Genomic DNA, 21,963 nt, shown 5'->3' with positions numbered 1-21,963 from the left:
TAGAATGGAAAATAGAATAGAATAGAATAGAATGGAAATATGGAATGGAATAGAAGAGAATAGAAGAGAAGAGAATATAGAAATAGAAAATAGAATATAATATAATATAGAAATAGAAATAGAATAGAATAGAATAGAATAGAATAGAAATATGGAATGGAATAGAAGAGAAGAGAATATAGAAATAGAAATAGAAATAGAAATAGAAATAGAATAGAATAGAATAGAATTCTTTCTTGGCCAAGTGTGGTTGGACATACAAGGAATTTCTCTTTGGGGCATTTGCTCTCGGTATATATAAAAAGACAAGATATATTCATCAGGAATCCTAAGGAACTACAATACTTAATGATAGTCCTAGGGTACAAATAAGCAATCAGGAAAAAAAATATCAATATAAATCATAAGGATAACAAGCAATAAAGTCACAGTCCTGCAGTCATCAGTGGGGGGAGATGGGGGATAGGAACGATGAGAAGACTAATAGTAATAGTAATGCAGACTTAGTCAATAGTTTGACAGTGTTGAGGGAATTATTTCTTTAGCAGAGTGATGGCGTTTGGGGAAAAACTCTCCTTGTGTCTAATTGACTTGGTGTGCAGTGCTCTATAGTGTCATTTTGAGGTAGAAGTTGAAACAATTGATGTCCAGGATGTGAGGGGTCTGTAGATATTTTCACGGCCCTCTTTTTGACTCCTGCAGTGCGCAAGTCCTCGATGGAAGGCAGGTTGGCAGCCATTGTTTTTCCTGCAGCCCTGATTCTCCTCTGAAGTCTCCGTCTGTCTTGTTGGGTTGCAGAGCCAAACCAGACAGTGATGGAAGTGCAGATGACGGACTCAATAATAATAATAATATCCAGATTCTGGACCGCTTCATCCTCAACTAGCTGACTTTCAAGAATCTGCTTTGCCTCCCAATCCAGGGCTCCAAAACTGCTTCCTTGGCATATTTATTCCTTGGATTTATCCCTGCTCTCCCACCACGGAATGGCTAATGGTCAAAAGAATGCAAAACAAACAGCTTAATTAAAAACAACCATTAAAAGCATCATTTACATAATGCAGTAATTACAAATGTAAAACAACGCCAGCCATATGCTAAAAAGCCATTATTAAAACAATGCAAAAGTGCTAACTGGAAAAGAAATAGAGGAGGAAAAAATGGTCCCACGGGACCGGTGTAAAAAAAATAAAATAAAATGGGGAGAGAGGCCACAGTTCCAGAGGGATGGGGTTCCCCAGTTTCAGAACATACGGCCATGTCTGTGAGCTAGCTGGCTTTAAAAAAAAAAAAAGAACAATAACAACACGTGAGAAAATCAACACAATTTGGACCGACGGCTGTAGTTTTGAAGACACAACCTCTTTCATTCCTGTGCATTTTACATCATTCTTTTAAAATAAAAATTGAGCCTTATCTACCTGTCGGACTATATGGAAAGGGGAGATCATTTCTCCCGATCGTTCTCTTCCCTAGATAAAATCGTGGGCTGTAGCTGTACCAAGCCCTGGGCAACAGCCTTGTATCCTCCTCGGATGAGAAAATTTAGGGAACCTAGGCTTCCCTAAACTACGAAGCAGACTCCTGACAAAAAAACCGCTTTTTTATTACGTTACCGTGAATTCCTCTCATTCACCTCCAGCAAAGTCTTTCAAGGGAGGATTTACAGTCACAGACCTTATCAGGCTTGGAGAGCTGCCAGGCCGAGATCTGCAAAACCTGGCAAGGAGCCTCGGAGAGTCACGAGCCAATTAAGTGAACTAATTGTCTCCTGCAAACTCCACTCCCCTTTTGCTCTTCTTTTATTCCCTCTGGGAGGGGCCATTCACCGTCCACCTGTGGCCTTACTCCCTGAGTCGACCCCTGTTCTTTAGCTGTTCCCTTCGTCTGGCTGCTCTGCGCATGCGCACACTGGGAACAGGCTCCAGCTGTTCTTCTGCCTCACTGACGTCCGACTCCGAAGGCAGCTGATAATTGTCAGACGGCCCTGGCCCCTCTCTGCCTCCGACACAGAGCCCTCACCAGAGCCTTCCCCAGACTCCAGGACTGGCCCAGGTTCCTCCCCAACCCTCCTCACTGTCTGACTCCACTGCCAGCTCCACTGGTGGGCCACAACAAAATGCTTCACCTTTGGGCAGTGTCCGAGTTTGAAACCCATCCTCCCCAGCAGCTCCCCAGAGTCACGTTTGATAGAAAGACTTGTTGGGGGTGGGTGGGCATGATTTTGAGGGTCCGAGAGCATTTGGAGGAGGGCTTGGAGCATACAGCAGGCATTCTATGGTTGAGGCCACTTTCAGAGACCTTGCTGGTTCTCCTTGAACCAGCTGGTATTCCCACCAAGGGTGGAAGAGACAGGAGACAGAGACCCCGTGGCACCAGAGAGATGGACTTCGTTGCAAGAGTTCTAACACGAGGAACATCCTTGGGCAGGATAAGAAAAAGAAAAAGCTTTGCCACAGCACGATTGGGTCTGTCAGGAAGCATGTTGACAAAAATGGACAGCCATCAGCCACTTCCTCTCCTTCAGTAGCATCTTCTTTTTCCTCTCCTCTTCCCTTCCTTTAGCTCATCCGTTGCTCTGTTTCTCCTTAAACTCTTCTTTGGGAATAATTACTGTTAGGAATAAGGCAAAGTGTGAATAGTAAATTAGTTTCACCCGAGTATTGTATGTCTGAAGATAACATCGCAGATCATTTTACTAAGGCCCAAGCATAAACGTTGTTGCGAGGAATACGGATTAAGATTGTAAGATTTATATATTGTCCTACCCAAAGGGGAGAATGTTAGGAATATAATTCTAATGGTTGGGTTGGCAATATATAAGTCATGTAACAATGCTGTACCTGTTTCTTTAAACCATACTGTAAAATGTGATTGGTTGCTGTTTTCCTCAACCTGCCATAAGAGGGAGCCAGAGTGACTGTTAGCTCTCTGTTCGTTAGATGCTGGGCTGATCTGATCTGAGTGTTTTGGAAGCTGGCTGTTAGAAAGTGCCGGGAGCTATTGTAAGTTTTGCAACTGTTAGCAAACTTTGAATAGCGAACTGATTATATGATACTGGACTATGTTATTTGGATTATCCCTTAACTGAAAGACATTGATGACAGACTGTCTTATCCGTGTATGACTTGGACTGTTTGATGGACTCTGATACCTCTATTTCCACAAAAGTAAAAGCCTATTTAAACTGCAGTGTCTCTGTATGCTGGTTTGTGTGTTCTCCAACACAAGTCTCCCAACGCTTCTCTGAACGTACTCGCTCTCCCAACGGGGGGAGCTTACCTAACATTTACACTTAAAGGCATTTGTGAGTTGTGTGCATATAAACCCAGACAAAATATCAGCAGAAAGATGGAAGGCAGGAGGAAGGAGAAGGCAGAGACAGAAGGCAACTTAAAAAAAGAATCTGCCCATTGCAATAATATTTTTTTTATTCTCAGTGTTGCTGTGAGAGAGAGAGGGGAGAGAGAGAGGGAGAGAGAGAGAGAGAGAGAGAGAGACTTGATAAGGTATAATCATAGCATAGAGGCCAGTCTGACAGTAGTAATTAATTAGGCCATTATGTATTCTATGGTGATAATTGCTTTGCTGGAAAATCACCAGCCATGGAAAAGACCCGGAGCAGAAATGTAATTCATCAATCTTCTGTCGTTGCGGAGTGTGCAGTTGTGTTTTGTCTCACCTTGAGTCCCGCGCGTGGAAGGGAGGAAGAGAGAGAAACACGCAGAGAAGGAAAAAGCGATATGTCGAGGTTTAAAAGTTAGAGGACGCTGGGAGCGAGGGAGTTCAGATTCCAGGGAGCAAGGACAGAATATTTGGGGAGTGGGCTGCATTCATCCACCCCGGGCTGATCTTCTTAGCTTGACCAGCCTCTCAAGAGCTTCCCTGCCAAAGGATAGAAACAGATGGATCTACCATGCAAGCATTCCTTGTCTGTCTGTCTGTCTATCTGTCCCTGCTGTCTTCTTGGGGCAATGGGCTGCATTTCCCAGGACTGGCTTGAGCAAACTCTGAGCGTTGCTTTGTGTTCCGGGAAACAAGCCATAAGCGTCCGAGCCAGCTGAGCTCTGGTTGGTTCCTTAATTTCCCTGCTTTCCCTCTGCGGGAATTCCTTTCCCTTTCGGCTCCTTGGACAGGTGACGAAACACCTGGCCCTCTCAGCCGGACTCCCACGATGGAGTTTTGAGATCTCTTGGGTTCACTCATTCCCACCAAGCCTTTCCATCCAGCACCTGAGCCAGGGGTCTCCAACCTTGGCCACTGTACGACTTGTGGACTCCAGATCCAGAATTCTAGCTGGCTGAGGAACTCTGGGGGATGAAGTCCACCAGTTGTGATGTTGTCAAGGTTGGAGACTCCTGAATCCAAGCCTGTTAAAAGGGGCCACGAGGAGAAGTCCCCTCATTCTTGGGCTTGGTCCTGTTTCCAGAACAGGGGTGAGAAACCTCAAGGCTGTTGAGGGGCGCCTTCCAAAGGGGGAGTCCAGGAGCCATAACGGGATCTCCTGGCATCAACACAACGGGTTGATCCTCTGAGCCAACCCTTTCCCCCATTCCTCCAGCTATCAAGCTTGCCTTCCTCCAGATTTTGGGACCACAATTTCTGGGGTTCCAAAAAAAAAGGAGGTATTGGAGGGCCTGCGTCCTATAAAATAACCGTAACTGAACCAGGAGAGACTCTTCTGCCTCAGGCCGATTCTGGGTTTGTGGGAAATGACCACGGGTCAGTTGGTAACATCTCAGCTCCACCCGCCAGTGCAAAGAAGGCAGGAAAGATGCTTGAACGCTCAAGGTAAGGCCGTCTCCAGCGGGAACAGAAGGGAAGCAGCGGAGGAGGCCGTTCGCTCTGTGGCTGGAGAATGGTAAATGCCGGCTGCTTCCCTTCTGAATGACAAGCCCTTTAGAGTCCGTCTGGGGTGAAAGATTTGCAAGCTCTCTCTCTCTCTTTGTCCTTTTAAGATTAAGGGGGTGGGGGAGGGAGAACCCTCCCTTCCTTCCTCCCTTCCTTCCTTTCCTTCCTTCTTTCCTTCCTTCTTTCCTTCCTTCCTTCTTTCTTCCTTCCTCTCCTTCCTTCCTTCCTCCTTCTTCCTTCCTTCCCTTCTTCCTTCCTTCCTTCCTTCCTTCCTCTTCCTTCCTCTCCCTACCTCCCTTTTCCTTCCTTCCTTCCTTCCTTCCTTCCTTCCTTCCTTCCTCTTCCTTCCTCTCCCTACCTCCCTTTTCCTTCCTTCCTTCCATCCATCTATCCTTCCTTCCTCTTTCCCTCCCTTTCCCTTCCTTCCTTCCATCCATCTTTCCTCCTTCCCTTTTCCTTCCTCCCTCCCTCCCTTCTTTCTTTCTTTCCTTCTTTCCTTCCTTCCTTCCTTCCTTCCTTCCTCCCTCCCTTCCTTCCTTCTTCTTCCTTCCTCTCCCTACTTCTCTTTTCCATCCTTCCTTCCATCCATCCATCCATCCATCCTTCCTCTTTCCCTCCCTTTCCCTCCCTTCCATCCATCTTTCCTCCTTCCCTTTTCCTTCCTTCCTCCCTCCCTTTCTTTTCCTTCCTCCGCCCCTCCCTTCCTTCTTCCTTCTTTCTTTCTTTCCTTCCTTCCTCTTTCTTCCTTCCTTCCTCTCCTCCTTCCTTCCTTCCTTTCCTTCCTTCCTCTCCCTTCTTCTCTTTTCCTTCCTTCCTTCCATCCATCCATCCATCCTTCCTTCTTCTTTCCCTCCCTTTCCCTTCCTTCCATCCATCTTTCTTCCTTCCCTTTTCCTTCCTTCCTCACTCCCTTCCTTTTCCTTCCTCCCTCCCTCCGTCCCTTCGTTCTTTCTTTCCTTCCTTCCTTCTTTCCTTCCTTCCTCTTTCTTCCTTCCTTCCTCTCCTCCTTCCTTCCTTCCTTCCTTCCTCTTTCTCTCCCTTTCCCTTCCTTCCTTCCTTCCATCCATCTTTCCTTCCCTTTTCCTTCCTTCCTTCCCAGCCTTACATTAGTTTTCCTCCACCAAGGGTTTCTTCCCTAGAAGTCAGCCGAGTTCCTGAGTTGGGATCCATCCACAAGAGCTTTGATGAGGTTGAGGTTGGGTTTGGAGGGCCACCTTTGCAGTTGCAAATGCAGCTGGGTGTTTCCAAATGGCACGGAGCTCTTCCTTCCTGATCCCCCCCAAAGCTCTGGGGCTGCCCCCCTTCCTCTCCCGGGTTTCTCAGCTGGGCTCTTGCTCTTATGTCTCCCTCAGGTGGTCGCGCTCAGCCAACGGACCAAGGAAGCCGAGGCAGCATTCCTGAGCGTCTACAAGCAGTTACTCAAAGGCCCAGGTATGGACGCCGGCTGGGCCGCCGCCTTCAGGCAGGCTCGGAAGGGGTGGGTGGGTGTTGCAAGCCCTCTGGACCTACTCAGGGACTTTCGGGAGATCAGAAGACGGTCTGGAACATTTGAGACCCCCGGTCTGGAGCTCCATCTCCTCCGTGGCCTGTTACACAAGACCCTCTTAGGAACGAGACGGTAGAAAATCCCAGGTTTGGGGGGGTGGGGGAAATGACTTTCCAGGGTCTGAAATGGCTGCGGCCATTGTCCTACTAGGGCCCTCTGTTTAATCAGCGAAATTTTATTTATTTATTTTGATTTTTCAACAAGGAAACAAGTAGGAAAAGCGCATTAAAAAATGGCACGAATAAACGGATCTAAATAAGGGAAACATAGCCGTAAACCCATAAAAAGGGTCCATATCAATGGGGACGGTAGGACAGGGATGAAAGGCACGCTGGTGCGCTTATGCACCCCCCCCCCCCGAGGGAGCTCTTAAGAAACGTATAAGGTCCACGGTAGACAGCTTAAAGTAAAAAGATTGGGGGGTTAGAGGAACTAACAACAGGACCAGATAGAATGTTCCACACATTTACTACTCTGTTTCTGAAATTGTTTTTCCTGCAATCAAGATTAGAATGGATTGCATTTAGTTAGTATAGCAATAGCAATAGCAGTTAGACTTATATACCGCTTCATAGGGCTTTCAGCCCTCTCTAAGCGGTTTACAGAGTCAGCATATTGCCCCCAACAATCCGATAGACAGACAGACAGACAGACAGATAGATAGATAGATAGATAGATAGATAGATAGATAGATAGATAGATAGATAGATAGATAGATAGCAATAGCAATAGCAGTTAGACTTATATACAGCTTCATAGGGCTTTCAGCCCTCTCTAAGAGGTTTACAGAGTCAGCATATTGCCCCCAACAATCCGATAGATAGATAGATAGATAGATAGATAGATAGATAGATAGATAGATTGCAATAGCAATAGCAGTTAGACTTATATACCGCTTCATAGGGCTTTCAGCCCTCTCTAAGCGGTTTACAGAGTCAGCATATTGCCCCCAACAATCCGATAGATAGATAGATAGATAGATAGATAGATAGATAGATAGATAGATAGATAGATAGATAGATAGATGATAGATAGATAGCAATAGCAATAGCAGTTAGACTTATATGCCGCTTCATAGGGCTTTCAGCCCTCTCTAAGCAGTTTACAGAGTCAGCATATTGCCCCCAACAATCCGATAGATAGATAGATAGATAGATAGATAGATAGATAGATAGATAGATAGATAGATAGATAGATAGCAATAGCAATAGCAATAGCAGTTAGACTTATATACCGCTTCATAGGGCTTTCAGCCCTCTCTAAGCGGTTTACAGAGTCAGCATATTGCCCCCAACAATCCGATAGATAGATAGATAGATAGATAGATAGATAGATAGATAGCAATAGCAGTTAGACTTATATACCGCTTCATAGGGCTTTCAGCCCTCTCTAAGCGGTTTACAGAGTCAGCATATTGCCCCCAACAATCCGATAGATAGATAGATAGATAGATAGATAGATAGATAGATAGATAGATGATAGATAGATAGATAGACAGACAGACAGATGATAGAGTAGATAGATAGATAGATAGATAGATAGATAGATAGATAGATAGATAGATAGAGATAGATGATAGATAGATAGATAGATGATAGATAGATAGATAGATAGATAGATAGATAGATAGATAGATGATAGATAGATAGATAGATAGATAGAGATAGATGATAGATAGATAGATAGATGATAGATAGATAGATAGATAGATGATAGATAGATAGATAGATGATAGATAGATAGATAGATAGATAGATAGATAGATAGATAGATAGATAGATGATAGATTGCAATAGCAATAGCAGTTAGACTTATCTACCGCTTCATAGGGCTTTCAGCCCTCTCTAAACGGTTTACAGAGTCAGCATATTGTCCCCACAGTCTGGGTCCTCATTTTATATCTCTTGATAGCCCTTGTGTTATGGCAGTGGAAGTAAATACCTGCACATCTCAATATCTGACACACATTTTAATTCCAGTTGGGCTTATTGGCGTGATTGGTACACCTTCCCTCCTTCCTTCCTTCCTTCCTTCCTTCCTTCCTTCCTTCCTTCCTTCCTTCCTTCCTTCCTTTCTTTCTTTCTTTCTTTCTTTCTTTCTTTCTTCTCCTCTTCCTGTCTTTCCCTTTTCTCTCTTCCTTTCGGAGCTTGAACGTCTTCCGTCTCTCGCAAAACTTCGCCCGAGGAAAATTTTTTTGTGTTGCTCAGCAAGTGTTTTGATACACTGAGCCTGGGATTGCGCGTCTGTAATTACAGGAAGGGGGGGGGAGAGAGGAAAATATCATAAATTTTTCTGATATTGTTCACCCAGATGTGGCGTGGGGAAGCGGGCTGGGCGCCCATCTCTGTCGGACACGGAGAGGAGAGGGAGGGCGGAGAGGAAGCAGTAAAATCATGTTAAAAGCATAATTAAAGTCATTGTTCAGGACGGATTGATTTAAGTCTCGTTTTAACTCGGGTGGCGGTGACAACTGATTTCTTCATTGTCTTCTGCACGCCTCGCTCCCCTCTCTCGGCAGGGACACAACGGGTGGGAGAAAGAAACGAGTTTGCTAAGTGAGGACCGGGCTGTGCATATGAGGGGAAGCAATAATACTTTACCCAAGGAGGCGGAACGGAGCTTTCTGGGGATTTCAAATTAGGAATTTAGGAAGTTTGCTAGTGTCTAAGCCAGTGTTTCTCAACCTTGTCAACTTGAAGATGTCCGGACTTCAACTCCCAGAATTCCCCAGCCAGCATTCGCTGGCTGGGGAATTCTGGGAGTTGAAGTCCGGACATCTTCAGGTTGACAAGGTTGAGAAACACTGTCCTAACCACTGCTGGGGAATTCTGGGAGTTGAAGTCCGGACATCTTCAAGTTGCCAAGGTTGAGAAACACTGGTCTAAGTGAATGGATGGATGACACCCCTCAGCTCAGTGATGGCTAAGCTTTTGGTCGTTGCGTGCCAAAAGCGCTATTGTGCGCATGTGCATTATGCACCCATAATAAAATGCGCATGCCACCCCACAGGGCTGGTCCTCACCGGCACTGGAGCACTGGAAAAGAGTCAGAAAATGGCCCTAAACCAGCCCATTTTTGGACCGTTTTTCCAGGCTGTTTTTCGAGCCAAAAAAACAGCCTCAAACGCCCCGTAAAATGGCCAAAAAACAGGCTTGTGCACGCCAGCCAGCTGTTTTTGGGGATTCCAATGCTCCTGTGCGCGCACATGCACACACACACACACGCATGCGGGTTCCGGTTGGGGCACTTGATGTGCAAAAGGTTCGCCATCAATGTTCTAGGGTTGCCAAGGACCCCCAGTTGGTTCCTGGGAGAAGCCAGCTGCCAGTTGGGCACCACTGGGCACCTCTGGGAAGACTCCTCTTCATGCTTGGTCCTTTGGCTCTGCTACGGCTGCATGCGACCCCCTAGCTGAGACTGGTTGGGCCTCCAAGCCCCTCTGCTCTTTCCTCAAGCCAAAGCTGCCCCTTCCTTCCGTCTCCGGTGGCCCTGGTAACTGGAATTCCCCCTGCTCCTCAGCTGGGCCTTTCCTTGAAGTGCGCAGCTGAATGGTCCACATCGTTATCTTATTTATTTTTATTTATTTATTTTAGTTTATTTATATGCCGCCCTTTTCCCTGGGGGGACTCAGGGCGGCTTACAATTTGGAAGGAAGGGAGAACAAACAGATTAACACATAAGACAGTACATCATTAAAAGCACAACATTCATACAATTCGGGTGGGTTACGGTCTTTAACCCCAGGCCTGACGGGACAGCCAGGTTTTAAGGGCTGTGCGGAAGGTCTGGAGGGTGGTGAGGGTACGAATCTCCACGGGGAGATCGTTCCATAGGGTCGGAGCTGCCACCGAGAAGGCTCTCCTCCGCGTGGTTGCCAGTCGACATTGACCGGCAGATGGAACTCGGAGGAGGCCTAATCTATGGGATCTAATAGGCCGCGTGGAGGTAATTGGCAGTAGGCGGTCTCTCAAGTACCCAGATCCACTACCATGAAGGGCTTTGTAGGTGACAAGTAGCACCTTGAAGCGTACCCGGAGATCGACAGGTAGCCAGTGCAGCTCGCGGAGGATAGGTGTTATGTGGGTGAAACGAGGTGCACCCACAATCGCTCGCGCGGCCGCATTCTGGACTAGCTGAAGTCGCCGAATACTCTTCAAGGGCAGCCCCATGTAGAGCACATCTTAGCGCTGGAGATGTTATAAACAGCTGTAAAGTTAGCTGGCCTTTATTTCCTACTCCTCCGAGGTCATTTACGCTCCAGGTCCCCCACGGATGAGCCTCCACTGCGGAGGATATGCGTCCACAGGTGGCTCCTTGACAAGAGACACAACTGCTCTTTTGTCGGCTCTGGATCTTGGCACATCCTTGACCCTGGCAAGGAAGATATCTTGCCCCCGGTGGGTCACCATGTGGACCCAGGCACTCCTGGGCATCAGACCAGGCTCAGGCAACATTTATGAGCCCTTGGGAGGGTTTAGATCAGAGGCGGCGTCCAAGTGTGGCTGCTTTAAGACTTGTGGACTTCAACTCCCAGAATTCTCCAGCCAGGGAACTCTGGGAGTTGAAGTCCGCCAGTCTTTTAAGTGGCCACGGTTGGGAAACCCCCCCCCCCCTGGTTAAGGCCTTGAAGCATTTTTAGGCTGTGGAGGTCCTTGGGCAGCATCCGCGGCCAAAGTGGTTTTTTGCCGTATATTTTCAGATCTGCTGGTTTCATTCCGCCTCCTGTTTGGGTCTCATTATGCATTGATTTAAAACAGATTTGATTGATTACTCTGCTTAAATCCGCGGTGCATATGATTAAATCTGTAGCTGTGAGGAAGATGACATCTTTTCCCCGTTTTTTTGGGGGGGGGGAGTTTTACACAAGGCGCCCTTGGCATCCGTTGCTCCACTCTAGGTTAAAGGCTGGAGGGGAGAGGGGGAAGCAGGGGGGGGCAGAGCTGGTCGCTGGCTAAGAGAGAAGCTCTTTCTGTGCCAGTTTTCGGAAGCGTCTGCTTTGGCAGGCCCCCCAACGCCACGGTCTCCATCCCACAGCCCATTTTGCTGTGGGCAAAGAGCGGGGATGCAAACAGGTGTGCTCCAGAGAGGGCCCCTTCCTCTCCTGGCGCGACCCCCACGATTATTAGCCATCCCCGCCTGGTTGCGGGGGGAGGCTCCCTAAGGCCTCCCAGGCCAAGGCAATTATGCACTGACATCATTAACCCAGCAAACCCCATTAGGAAGGCCGGCTAAAAACGCATCCTTAATTATTTGCGGTGTGCAATGCTAATGAGTCCATCTGCACTGCCATTGTACGACACAAACAAATTAATTTACGAGCCTGGATCGTTTTTAATAAAGGTGGGGGGAAAAATGGGGCTGGTTTCTCGCTTCTTCCACCACCACCCCAATTTCTTTTCAGATCGGGAGGGGGACAGCATCCATCCCTCAAGCTTCTGACCTGGTTTACCAACTCTGACCCACCCCCACCGAGCCCTACAAGTTGCATGAGACAAATACAGCCCCTGATTCTGATTCAACAGGAAGAACATCCCGGCGTTGAGTTTCTGTTTTGGGGGTGGCAAAATGTTTGAGAAAATAGTGTCCTCTTTAATAGGACCAGGGAGAAGACAAGATAATCCACATGCCTCTTCCACGGAGGGGGCTTAAAATCCTTTTGGAGGAATTCTCCCTCCCTCTTTCTCATCTATCTATCAATCATCTATAGTATCTATTCTCTCTCTCTCTCTCTCTCTCTCTCTCTCTCTCTCATCGTCATCATCTACCCTCTCTCTCTTTCTTATCTGTCTGTTTATCATCTATTGTATCTAACCCAGGGGTGATATTTAGCAGGTTCTGACCAGCTCTGGAGAACCGTTAGCGGAAATTTTGAGTAGTTTGGAGAACCAGCAAATGCCACCTCTGGCTGGCCGCGCCCCCATCTATTCTCTGCCTCCTGAGTCCCAGCTGATGGGGATTTTGCAGGAACCTTCCCCTGCCACACCCACCAAACCACGCCCACAAAGCCACGCCCACAGAACCAGTAGCAATTTTTTTTGAAGCCCACCACTGATCTAATCACCCTTATTCTCTCTCAACCTCCCTCTTCCTCCCGCTCTCTCCCTCTCTCTCTCTCTCTGTCCCCTCCCAATGTTAGTGATTTTACATTGTTGTTCATTCTTTGACATATGAAAGCTTGAGCTCTTAGGGATTATCTGGGCTGAGCCAAGGGCTTCCTCCTCTGAAGGAAGAGGGCATCAATGTTCTTGTCCTCCTCTTCTTTGGAAGGTGCCTTCTGCGTGGGACGGAGCTCCAAGGTCACCTCTGCTTTTCTCCCCTCCCCTCCAGCAGATCCTGTGCCCTCCCTCGAAGGGTGGCACCAGCCCCTCCACTGCCTCGGCCCCGAGAAACCCCCCTTGAAGGAGCTGAATAGGCCCTGGAAGAAGGAGCTGCTCTCCCCGAAAGGTACCCAAGCAATCCGCCTTCTTCCACTGGCAGCCTACAGCAGGGATGGCAAAGCTTCCCGGCACTAAGTGGCCAAACCAGAACGCAGATGCATACATGTGTGCCTGTGTGCGCCAAAGCACCAAAAACCTGAAGACCACTGGCCAGTGTGCGCATGCCTGTTTTTTGGCTGGTTTTAGGGCCATTTTTAGACTTTTGGGGAGGCATTTTCAGGCCAATTTTCAGGCCAATTTCTGGCTGTTTTCGACCCGAAAATGACCTGAAAACAGTCCGAAAAAGGGCCTGAAAAACAGCCTGAGTCCCGTTTCCCAGCACTCCAGTGCCCTCAAAGACCAGCTGGCCGGCACGCATGTGCGTGTCGGAAACCAGAAAGCATCTGGCAACGGCGGATGTGCCTACAGAGAGGGCTCGGCGTGCCACCTCTGGCACATGAGTCATAAGTTCACCATCTCGGGCCTATAGTAAAGTAGTAGTAACTTCCCTGTTGCCTCAGCGTGAGAGTCAAGGCAGGGTGCGTTGGAGCTTCAAGGCCGTGCTTGAGAGGAGGCGTTTCTGCATCCTGCGGAGCCTTACAGAGCCATGGCTGGTTGAGCACAGCTGGAATGATCTAGAGCAGTGTTTCTCAACCTTGGCGACGTTCAGTCCTGTGGACTTCAACTCCCAGAATTCCCCCAGCCAGCTATGCTGGCTGGGGGATTCTGGGAGTTGAAGTCCAAAGGACTGAAAGTCGCCAAGGTTGAGAAACACTGATCTAGAGAAGGCAAGCAGAAAGGATAACCAGCCGAGACTTCTCCGGCTTAGGCCGCTGATCCTGTTGCTGATGTCGATTTCCCCTTCACCCCGCAGAGCAAAAAGAAGGGACCCTCCCTGGTGGACTGGCGGCTTCAGAGGCCAAGCTTGCTGGGATCAACAACAAAGCCTTGCTGACCGACTCGTTGCTGCAGAGGAATGAGGTTGAGAGGCAAAAGTACGTGAGTATGAGCCGGGCGGTGAGGATGGGAAGGTAGTTGGGAGAATTGTTCTCCTCCAAGGAAAGGAAGGAGGTGGTTAAGTCCAGCCTTACCTGAAATTTTAGGCTGCACCTAAAAATTGCTTTTTCCTCAGTGATCTCCCAAGATCTTGGAAAACCATTCCTCTACAGAAAGGAGAGGGAAAGAAGAAAGGGTAAAGGAGAGGAAGAAAGGGAGGGGAAGGAAGAGTAGGAGAGAGGGGAGGAAGGAAGAGGGGAGGAGTGGTGGTGAGGAAGGGGAAGAAGAAAAGAGAAAGGAGAGGAGGAGAGAAGAAGGGAGGGAAGGAGAAAAGGAGAGGGAAAGAAGAAAGGAAAAAGGAGAGGAAGAAAGGGAGGGGAAGTAAGAGTAGGAGAGAGGGTAGGAAGGGAAGGAAGAGGGGAGGAGTGGTGCTGAGGAAGGGGAAGAAGGAAAGAGAAAGGAGAGGAGGAGAGAAGAAGGGAGGGAAGAAGGGAGGGAAGGAGAAAAGGAGAGGGAAAGAAGGAGAAAGGGAGGGGAAGTAAGAGTAGGAGAGAGGGTAGGAAGGGAAGGAAGAGGGGAGGAGTAGGGGAGAGAAAGGGGAAGAAGAAAAGAGAAAGGAGAGGAGGAGAGAAGAAAGGAGAGAAGAAGGGAGGGAAGGAGAAAAGGAGAGGGAAGAAGAAGTAGGCTTGTTGTAAAACAAGAGGGATGTACAGGATGACAGGAAAGCAATCTCAATTATATTTTTAAATTTTTAGGCGGAGAAATGAATTGTTATAAATATTAAAAGAAAACACAATATTAATAATAATGAGAATGTATATTTGTGAATGTATGCATGAGAAATAAAAGTGAAAAACTTTGGGGGGAAAGGAAACCATTATTCCACAAATTCACGAGACTCTGTTGCTGTGATTGAGACCCAACCATCCCCTAATAGATAATAAAGCCCGTGAATCGAAATCCGTCAACATTTTTCAGCACTTCTCACAGATTTTCTTTGTGAACAAAACCCAACTTATCTTTTTAAAGATAAGTCAAGTATATCTCTGGACAGGCCTCTCTCCTTTTAATGCTTTCAAATCGAAGGAAGTTCTCTAGATGTTCTGCAGAACCTGTGATGGCTTCTTCAGCCAAACTATTCAAACGAATCGGGGAGAATGGGAGGTTGACTCCAAGGGGGATGGATGGACCTCAGAAGGCTGCTTTCTCCTTGGCTTTGATCTGGGTGCCACCTCAACTCAAGGAGATACATCTCTTGTCTTAGGGGTCTTCAAGAAGCCCAGTTCACTTTGGCCAGCCGGCTGGGGGAAGCAGAAGAGAAGATCAAAGTCCTGCATTCAGGTACTTCCCATGATCGATGGAGATACGGTTTGAAGACGGTTAGGAGCATTTCCCATGGGTTCCTCCTTGGCCATGTTAATTCTCTTTAAGCTCTTTGAGGAAACGCTGATTTTTTTTTTTTTTTGTATCTGTTGAAAGATCATCTCTTCACTCGATGAGCTGAGTCCAGTTTTCTTTGCTTCCCTGACGTCTGCCGTTTCCTCTCAGACATTGGGCTGATGGCCAACCTCTTTCCTTCCATCTCTCAAATCCTTCCCTTTTTAATGACAGCCGTCCCTTACTTGAAATTACCGCTTGCAGCCTGCATGGAAGCACGAAAGAGAGTCCTTCAGAATAAAAGTTTTGAAAACGTAACCCACAGCTGCCCGATGATTGAAATCTATCCTTTGAGTTCCTCCAGAAATCTCGGTCTTAACTAACTCGAATAAGTGTCACAATCTGCAATGGGCTCTACATGGGGCAGCCCTTGAAGAGCATTCGGAGACTCCAACTCGTCCAGAACGCAGCCGCGCGAGCGATTGTGGGTGCACCTCGGTACACCCACGTTACACCTATCCTCCGCGAGCTGCACTGGTTACCGATCGGTCTCCGGATACGCTTCAAGGTGCTAGTCGTCACTTATAAAGCCCTTCATGGTATTGGACCTGGGTACTTGAGAGACCGCCTGCTGCCAATTACCTCCAACAGACCCATTAGATCTCACAGGGTTGGCCTCCTCCGGGTGCCATCTACCAGCCAATGCCATCTGGCTACTACCTGGGGGAGGGCCTTCTCTGTGGCAGCTCCAGCCCTCTGGAATGAACTCCCCGCAGGGATTCGGACCCTCATCTCTCTCCAGGCCTTCCGAAAAGCCGTCAAAACCTGGCTTTGCCGGCAGGCCTGGGGGTGATGAGTTCCCTCCCCACTCGACATGTATGGTTGTGCGACTGTTGCCTACTTTTATTATTCGTATTTTGTCTTTTTATGTTCCCCTTTTTTCCCTCCTTGAATTGTTCGCCGCCCTGAGTCCTCCCGGAGAAGGGCGGCATACAAATAATACAATACAATACAATACAATACAATACAATACAATACAATACAATCTCTCGCAACCCACCATCCTAAAAGGGGGCAGTGCAAACCAGGATGGTACATTGGCAAATGCCAGGAAGTGTCGCTCATTGGCAGAACTTCTGCTCAATTTTAAGCCTCTTTGAGTGGGTTGAGAAAGACGTGGAGATAACTCGCGGGTGATAATTGGTGGAGCCAACGGGTCTACACATATCTCCCGTTCCCCCCCCCTAATTATTATCCCGTTATCCAGTTTACGACTGAATATTTGCTAGCCCCGAGTAGCGTTCTTGAAGCACAACCCACTGGAAGTACAATTTCTTACTCTCTGTTTTCATGTTCTCCCCGTTGCTGGCCAGCGCTAAAGGCGACACAGACGGAGCTGGTTGACCTGCGGTGTAAATACGACGAGGAGGCCGCTTCCAAGTAAGTGGGTGCTTGTCCTCAGCGCTTACGTCTCCCAGTCAGGTTGTGAGGGCGCCTCTAAGTAGGAGAACGTTTGGATGAGCAATTGGAAAAGGGCTTGATCTGGGTACTTGAGAGACCGCCTGCTGCCAATTACCTCCCAAAGACCCATTAGATCCCACAGGGTCGGCCTCCTCCGGGTTCCATCCACCAGCCAATGTCATCTGGCTACGACCCGGGGGAGGGCCTTCTCTGTGGTGGCTCCGGCCCTTTGGAACGAACTCCCCGCGGAGATCCGGACCCTCACCTCTCTCCCTGCTTTCCGAAAAGCCGTTAAGACCTGGCTGTGCCGGCAGGCCTGGGGTTGATGAGTTCCCTTCCCCTCTCGACCGGTGTGGTTGTTGGTCATTTTAAATGTCTATTTTGTACTTGTATGTTTCCCTTGCCTGTTTAAGTTGTTCGCCACCCTGAGTCCCTTTTTGGGAATAGGGCGGCATATAAATAAAATAAAACTTAAACTTAAACTTAAACTTGATCGGTGGAGAGGCTTAAGAAATTCCATTCAAGGTTTTTTTTTTTTTTAATACAAATTATACATAATATAGGAACAGAGAGTTGTCAATTACATCGTCCTTCTTACATCATAGCTTTGTTTCCACAAATTTCACAAATTATTCTCCATCTTTATAGTTATTTTTTCTTTATGCCTAAACAATATCTTCCATTGCCCCTTCAAAGTTACACCAAATTTTCATTTCTTATTTTCTCCATTGGTATATTTTGCTATAAACAGCATACATCCTCTAATTCGATTGAAGCATAGAGAGCATTTATTTCAAGTTTTTTTCCCACCATTAACAATATGCTATCATTTCTTTCTTTCTTAATTAGTTACCTAACAGTAACAATCTCACCGCTATTCTCTTTAGTCTACTAAAGTAACTCTTTTCCCCTTTCTTCCTCTTTTAACGTATTTTCTCTCGGGCTCCCAAGAATCCCAGTTTTAATTCTTTCCCTTCTTCTCCCCCTTTCCCCTAAAAACTTCTTCTTTTTTTGGCTTAAGAAATTGTAGAATAGCAATAGCAATAGCAGTTAGACTTATATACCGCTTCATAGGGCTTTCAGCCCTCTCTAAGCGGTTTACAGAGTCAGCATATCGCCCCCAACAATCCGATAGATAGATAGATAGATAGATAGATAGATAGATAGATAGATAGATAGATAGATAGATAGATAGATAGATAGAGATAGATAGATGATAGATAGATAGATAGATAGATAGATAGATAGATAGATAGATAGATAGATAGATAGATAGATAGATAGATAGATAGATAGATAGAGATAGATAGATGATAGATAGATAGATAGATAGATAGATAGATAGATAGATAGATAGATAGATAGATAGATAGATAGATAGATAGATAGCAATAGCAGTTAGACTTATATACCGCTTCATAGGGCTTTCAGCCCTCTCTAAGCGGTTTACAGAGTCAGCATATTGCCCCCACAGTCTGGGTCCTCATTTTACCCACCTCGGAAGGATGGAAGGCTGAGTCAACCCTGAGCCGGTGAGATTTGAACCGCCGAACTGCAGATAGCAGTCAGCTGAAGTGGCCTGCAGTACTGCACCCTAACCACTGCGCCACCTTGGCTCTAGGTAGAAGCTGGGTAGATATGTCTGTATCTTTGCGTGGTGTCTTTCCTCCCGCCTTCCAAATATTCCCAGCATCCTCACTTAGATTCTGCCATAACTATGATCCCCACCGTTCTCTTCTCTGATACGTGACGGTGCTAAGAACGCTTAATTGTATCCTAGCGAACCAGATGGGCTTTGATCCCCTCATGTTTACCCTTCTGGCACCTGGCGTGAAATAACATTGCCTTTGATCAAACTGGGGCTCGTGCATGATGAACATGGAAGCATGGAAGGAGAAGTGGGGTGGAGAAGCATTTTACTGATGCTCCCCATCCCTTTTCAAAGTGAAAGGATAAAAAGACTCCACGCCTTTTGAGGTTCACCACCCCACTATCTAACACTTAAGTCACCAGGTAGCCAGATTCATTGGAGATTTAAACTAAGGTAAATGTTCCCCTCGCGCATCTGTGCTAGTTGTTCCTGACTCTAGGGGGCGGTGCTCATCTCCCTTTCAAAGCCGAAGAGCCAGCGCTGTCCGAAGACGTCTCCGTGGTCATGTGGCCGCCATGACTCAACGCCAAAGGCGCACGGAACGCCGTTCCCTTCCCACCAAAGGTGGCTCCTGTTTTTCTACTTGCATTTTTTTACGTCCTTTCAAACTGCTAGGTTGGCAGAAGCTGGGACGAGTCACAGGAGCTCCCTCCGTTACGCGGCGCTAGGGATTCGAACCACCGGCCTTTCTGATCGTCAAACTCAGCATCTTGGCCACTGAGCCACCGTGTCCCTATAGATTTAAACTAGGTCAGGTCAAAGTCTCTGGATGTTCGCTTTTTCCATGGCATCCTGAGGACCTCTTTGGTTGTGTGTTTTGTGCCCCGGAGGAGCAAATGGTGTCATCTACTCCTAGTTGAACTTGTAGATGCTCCTGAAGCCAACCGTAACTCTTCTCTTCTTGCCCTAGGACAGATGAAGTGGCCATGATTATGACAAATCTCGAAAAGGCCAATCAGGTGAGCGGACGGGTGGCCACGGGCTAAAGGCCTTGGGCTTGTCAATGAAAATGGCTTGAAGGCCTCAGGAAATGGATGGTTGGTGTGATGTTTCCATCAAACATTCTGACGGTTCTGATTCTTCCCTTTTCTAGAGAGCGGAGGCTGCCCAGAGGGAGGTGGAGAACCTGCGGGAACAGCTTGCCGCTGTAAACAGCTCCCTCCGCTTGGCTTGCTGTTCTCCCCAAGGACCAAGCGGGGTGAGGACCAGAAGGGGAACCTTCACCGATCAAATGAGGAGAGCGGTGCTCACGGGGGAATTTCCAGAAGCACAAATCTTCCATTTCCCGACTCCTCATTCTATGAATTTCGGTTGCAATCAGCTCTCAATGCAGACCAGACTAAATGTTGAGGAACAATTTAGTTTTGGGTGTTGGCTTCCAGGTCTTAAGCGAAGGGCTCCAGCCCATTTGCTGCTTGGGATTTGAGTGTACCTTCAGCTCTAGAAGAGGAGCAGATAATATGAAGTCTCGAGGTGTTGTGGCCCACCAGTGGCCAGCAGAGGTGGCAGCAGATTCAGACAGTGAGGAGGGTTGGGGAGGAACCCGCGCCAGTCGTGGAGTCTGGGGAAGGATCTGAGGAGGGCTCTGTGTCGGAGGCAGAGAGGGGGCCAGGGACGTCAGACAGTCATCAGCTGCCTTCAGAGTCAGACATCAGTGAGGCAGAAGAACAGCTGGAGCCTGTTCCCAGTGTACGCATGCGCAGAGTGGCCAGATAAAGGGAACAGCTAAAGAACAGGGGTGGACTCAAGAGTAAGGCCACAGGTGGACGGTGAATGGCCCCTCCCAGAGGAAGTAAAAGAGCAGCGAAAGGGGAGTGGAGTTTGCAGGAGACCATCACTTAATTGGTTCGTGACTCTCCGAGGCTCCTTGCCAGGTTCTGCAGATCTCAGCCTGGCAGCTCTCCAAGCCAGATAAGGTCTGTGACTGTAAATCCTCCATTTGAAAGACTTTGCTGGATGTCAGTGAGGTAGAATTCACCGTCAGTTAATCAAAAGGGGTTTTTGTCGGGACCAGGAATTCGCTTCAGGCTCTTGGGAAGCCTCGGTCAGAACACCACGTTGGTCTCCTGCATGTTGCGAGAGCAGAAGATAAGGATGACTCCAGGGAGGCCTTGCAAGAAGTGAAGACTTCAAACTGGGCTACAGACACACGTCTTTCATAAGGATGTGCAAAATGGCATGTCTAGAATTGACCTGAGGGGGGGGAGAAGCCAGGAGGTGGCCCTTGTTATTTCTAGCCCCTCGGCATAAGTAGATCCTTCCTTTGAGATCCCTTCTTTTCTGCAGGACAAAGTGAATTATTCTTTGTGTCCGGGACCACGGCTGGAGGCTGCCCTCGCCGCCAAGGACCGGGAAATCCTTCGGCTTCTCAAGGAAATCCAACATTTGCAGAACTCCATGCAAGAAATGGAGGACTCTTCAGCCAATCAGATTGCAGACCTGGAGCGGCAGCTGGCAGCCAAAAGCGAGGCCATCGAAGTGGGTATCGTTTCCGCGGCATGCCCCCCCAAGAATCGGGGTGTTGTGTGTGTGTGTGGGGGTTTAAATCGAATCCTTGCTCTTCACCTCCCTAAGGTTGATGGAGAAGAGAGTCCGATGAATTTTTCCAAGGATTAAAATGGCCTGTGGAGGGTTCTCCATTTAATCCTGGCGAAATCCCCAATGACTTCCTTTGTGTCCAATCACTTCGTTAAAGATGAACGCAGGGGTGTTGTGAATAGGTGTTGTTGTCTATCTCTCTCACACACACACACACACAACATTTTAATAATTTCTGAGCTGGGCTAACGATGTGCCGAGCAAAATGTGCCTTTTCTTTCTAGTTTCAAAAGTTTTATTTCTTTTAAGGCAAACATTTCATCATTCCTCAATCAGTAAGACATCGAAGTACAATTTCTTGTATGTCAAAATAATTCTAGTTTACCACCAAATTCCTGTCTAGCCTAATATATACCCCTCCCTCCCCCCACCCTCTCCCCCAACCCCCCTCCACCTTCCCCCCCCCCCCGACTTCCCAGAACCCGTACACGGAATGGATTTCTAACAAATACAGTCTAAAATCTATTGAGAAAAAAAAAAGAAATTAAAAAATTAATAACATTCTACATTGAACTTAGCTCCTCCTTGCTGAACTAACTTTAAACAATTTAAATCATTCCTGATCTTAAGCATAGGCTAACTGGAATTTCTTGGTCCCGTATTTATTTTGTATATAGTCAATCCATTTTTTCCAGTCTCGTTTATATCTCTCATTTGAGTGTTCTTTAAGATATGCCGATATTTTAGCCATCTCGGCTAAGTTTGTGACTTTCAATGTCCATTCTTGGATTGTAGGCAAGTCTTCCTTCTTCCACTAATAATTTCTGAGCTGGGCTAACGATGTGCCGAGCAAAATTTGCCTTTTCTTTCTGTCTTACCATTTGTTTCAGGCCAAAAGCTTCTGCCTTTGACTTAGGATTTTTAAATATTTCTCTCTCTCTGTGTGTGTCTCTCTCTGTGTGTGTCTCTGTGTTTGTGTGTTCTTCAGAAGTTGGAAGAAAAACTTCGCACTCAATCAGATTATGAAGAGGTCAAGACAGAACTGAGGTAGGGCCCCCGCCCCTCTCAAGCTCCCTCCAATCGCGTGCAAAGCTTCATTCACACGAGCAGAAGGCGTGTGCATTCAC

The 21,963-nt window shown here is 47.4% G+C and overlaps 1 protein-coding gene across 1 annotated transcript in view; it reads left to right on the top strand.

Moving 5' to 3' along the window:
* Window positions 1-21,963, top strand: part of CUX2 (cut like homeobox 2) — a 106,100-nt gene that overhangs the window by 66,280 nt on the left and 17,857 nt on the right. Inside the window, 9 exon segments of the mRNA XM_087705469.1 lie at window positions 6,204-6,282; window positions 12,728-12,841; window positions 13,688-13,808; window positions 15,074-15,150; window positions 16,560-16,626; window positions 19,209-19,257; window positions 19,392-19,496; window positions 20,585-20,776; window positions 21,825-21,883. Coding sequence (XP_087561595.1) covers window positions 6,204-6,282; window positions 12,728-12,841; window positions 13,688-13,808; window positions 15,074-15,150; window positions 16,560-16,626; window positions 19,209-19,257; window positions 19,392-19,496; window positions 20,585-20,776; window positions 21,825-21,883 — 863 coding nt within the window.

The sequence above is a fragment of the Thamnophis sirtalis genome, unplaced genomic scaffold (genome assembly GCF_051295495.1).
Source record: "Thamnophis sirtalis isolate CommonGarterSnake01/CBP01778 unplaced genomic scaffold, rThaSir2_p1.2 scaffold_2, whole genome shotgun sequence".
NCBI classification, from domain to species: Eukaryota; Metazoa; Chordata; class Lepidosauria; order Squamata; family Natricidae; genus Thamnophis; species Thamnophis sirtalis.
Note: the sequence above shows the minus strand (reverse complement) of the source record. Positions and strands in the feature narration are given on the sequence as shown.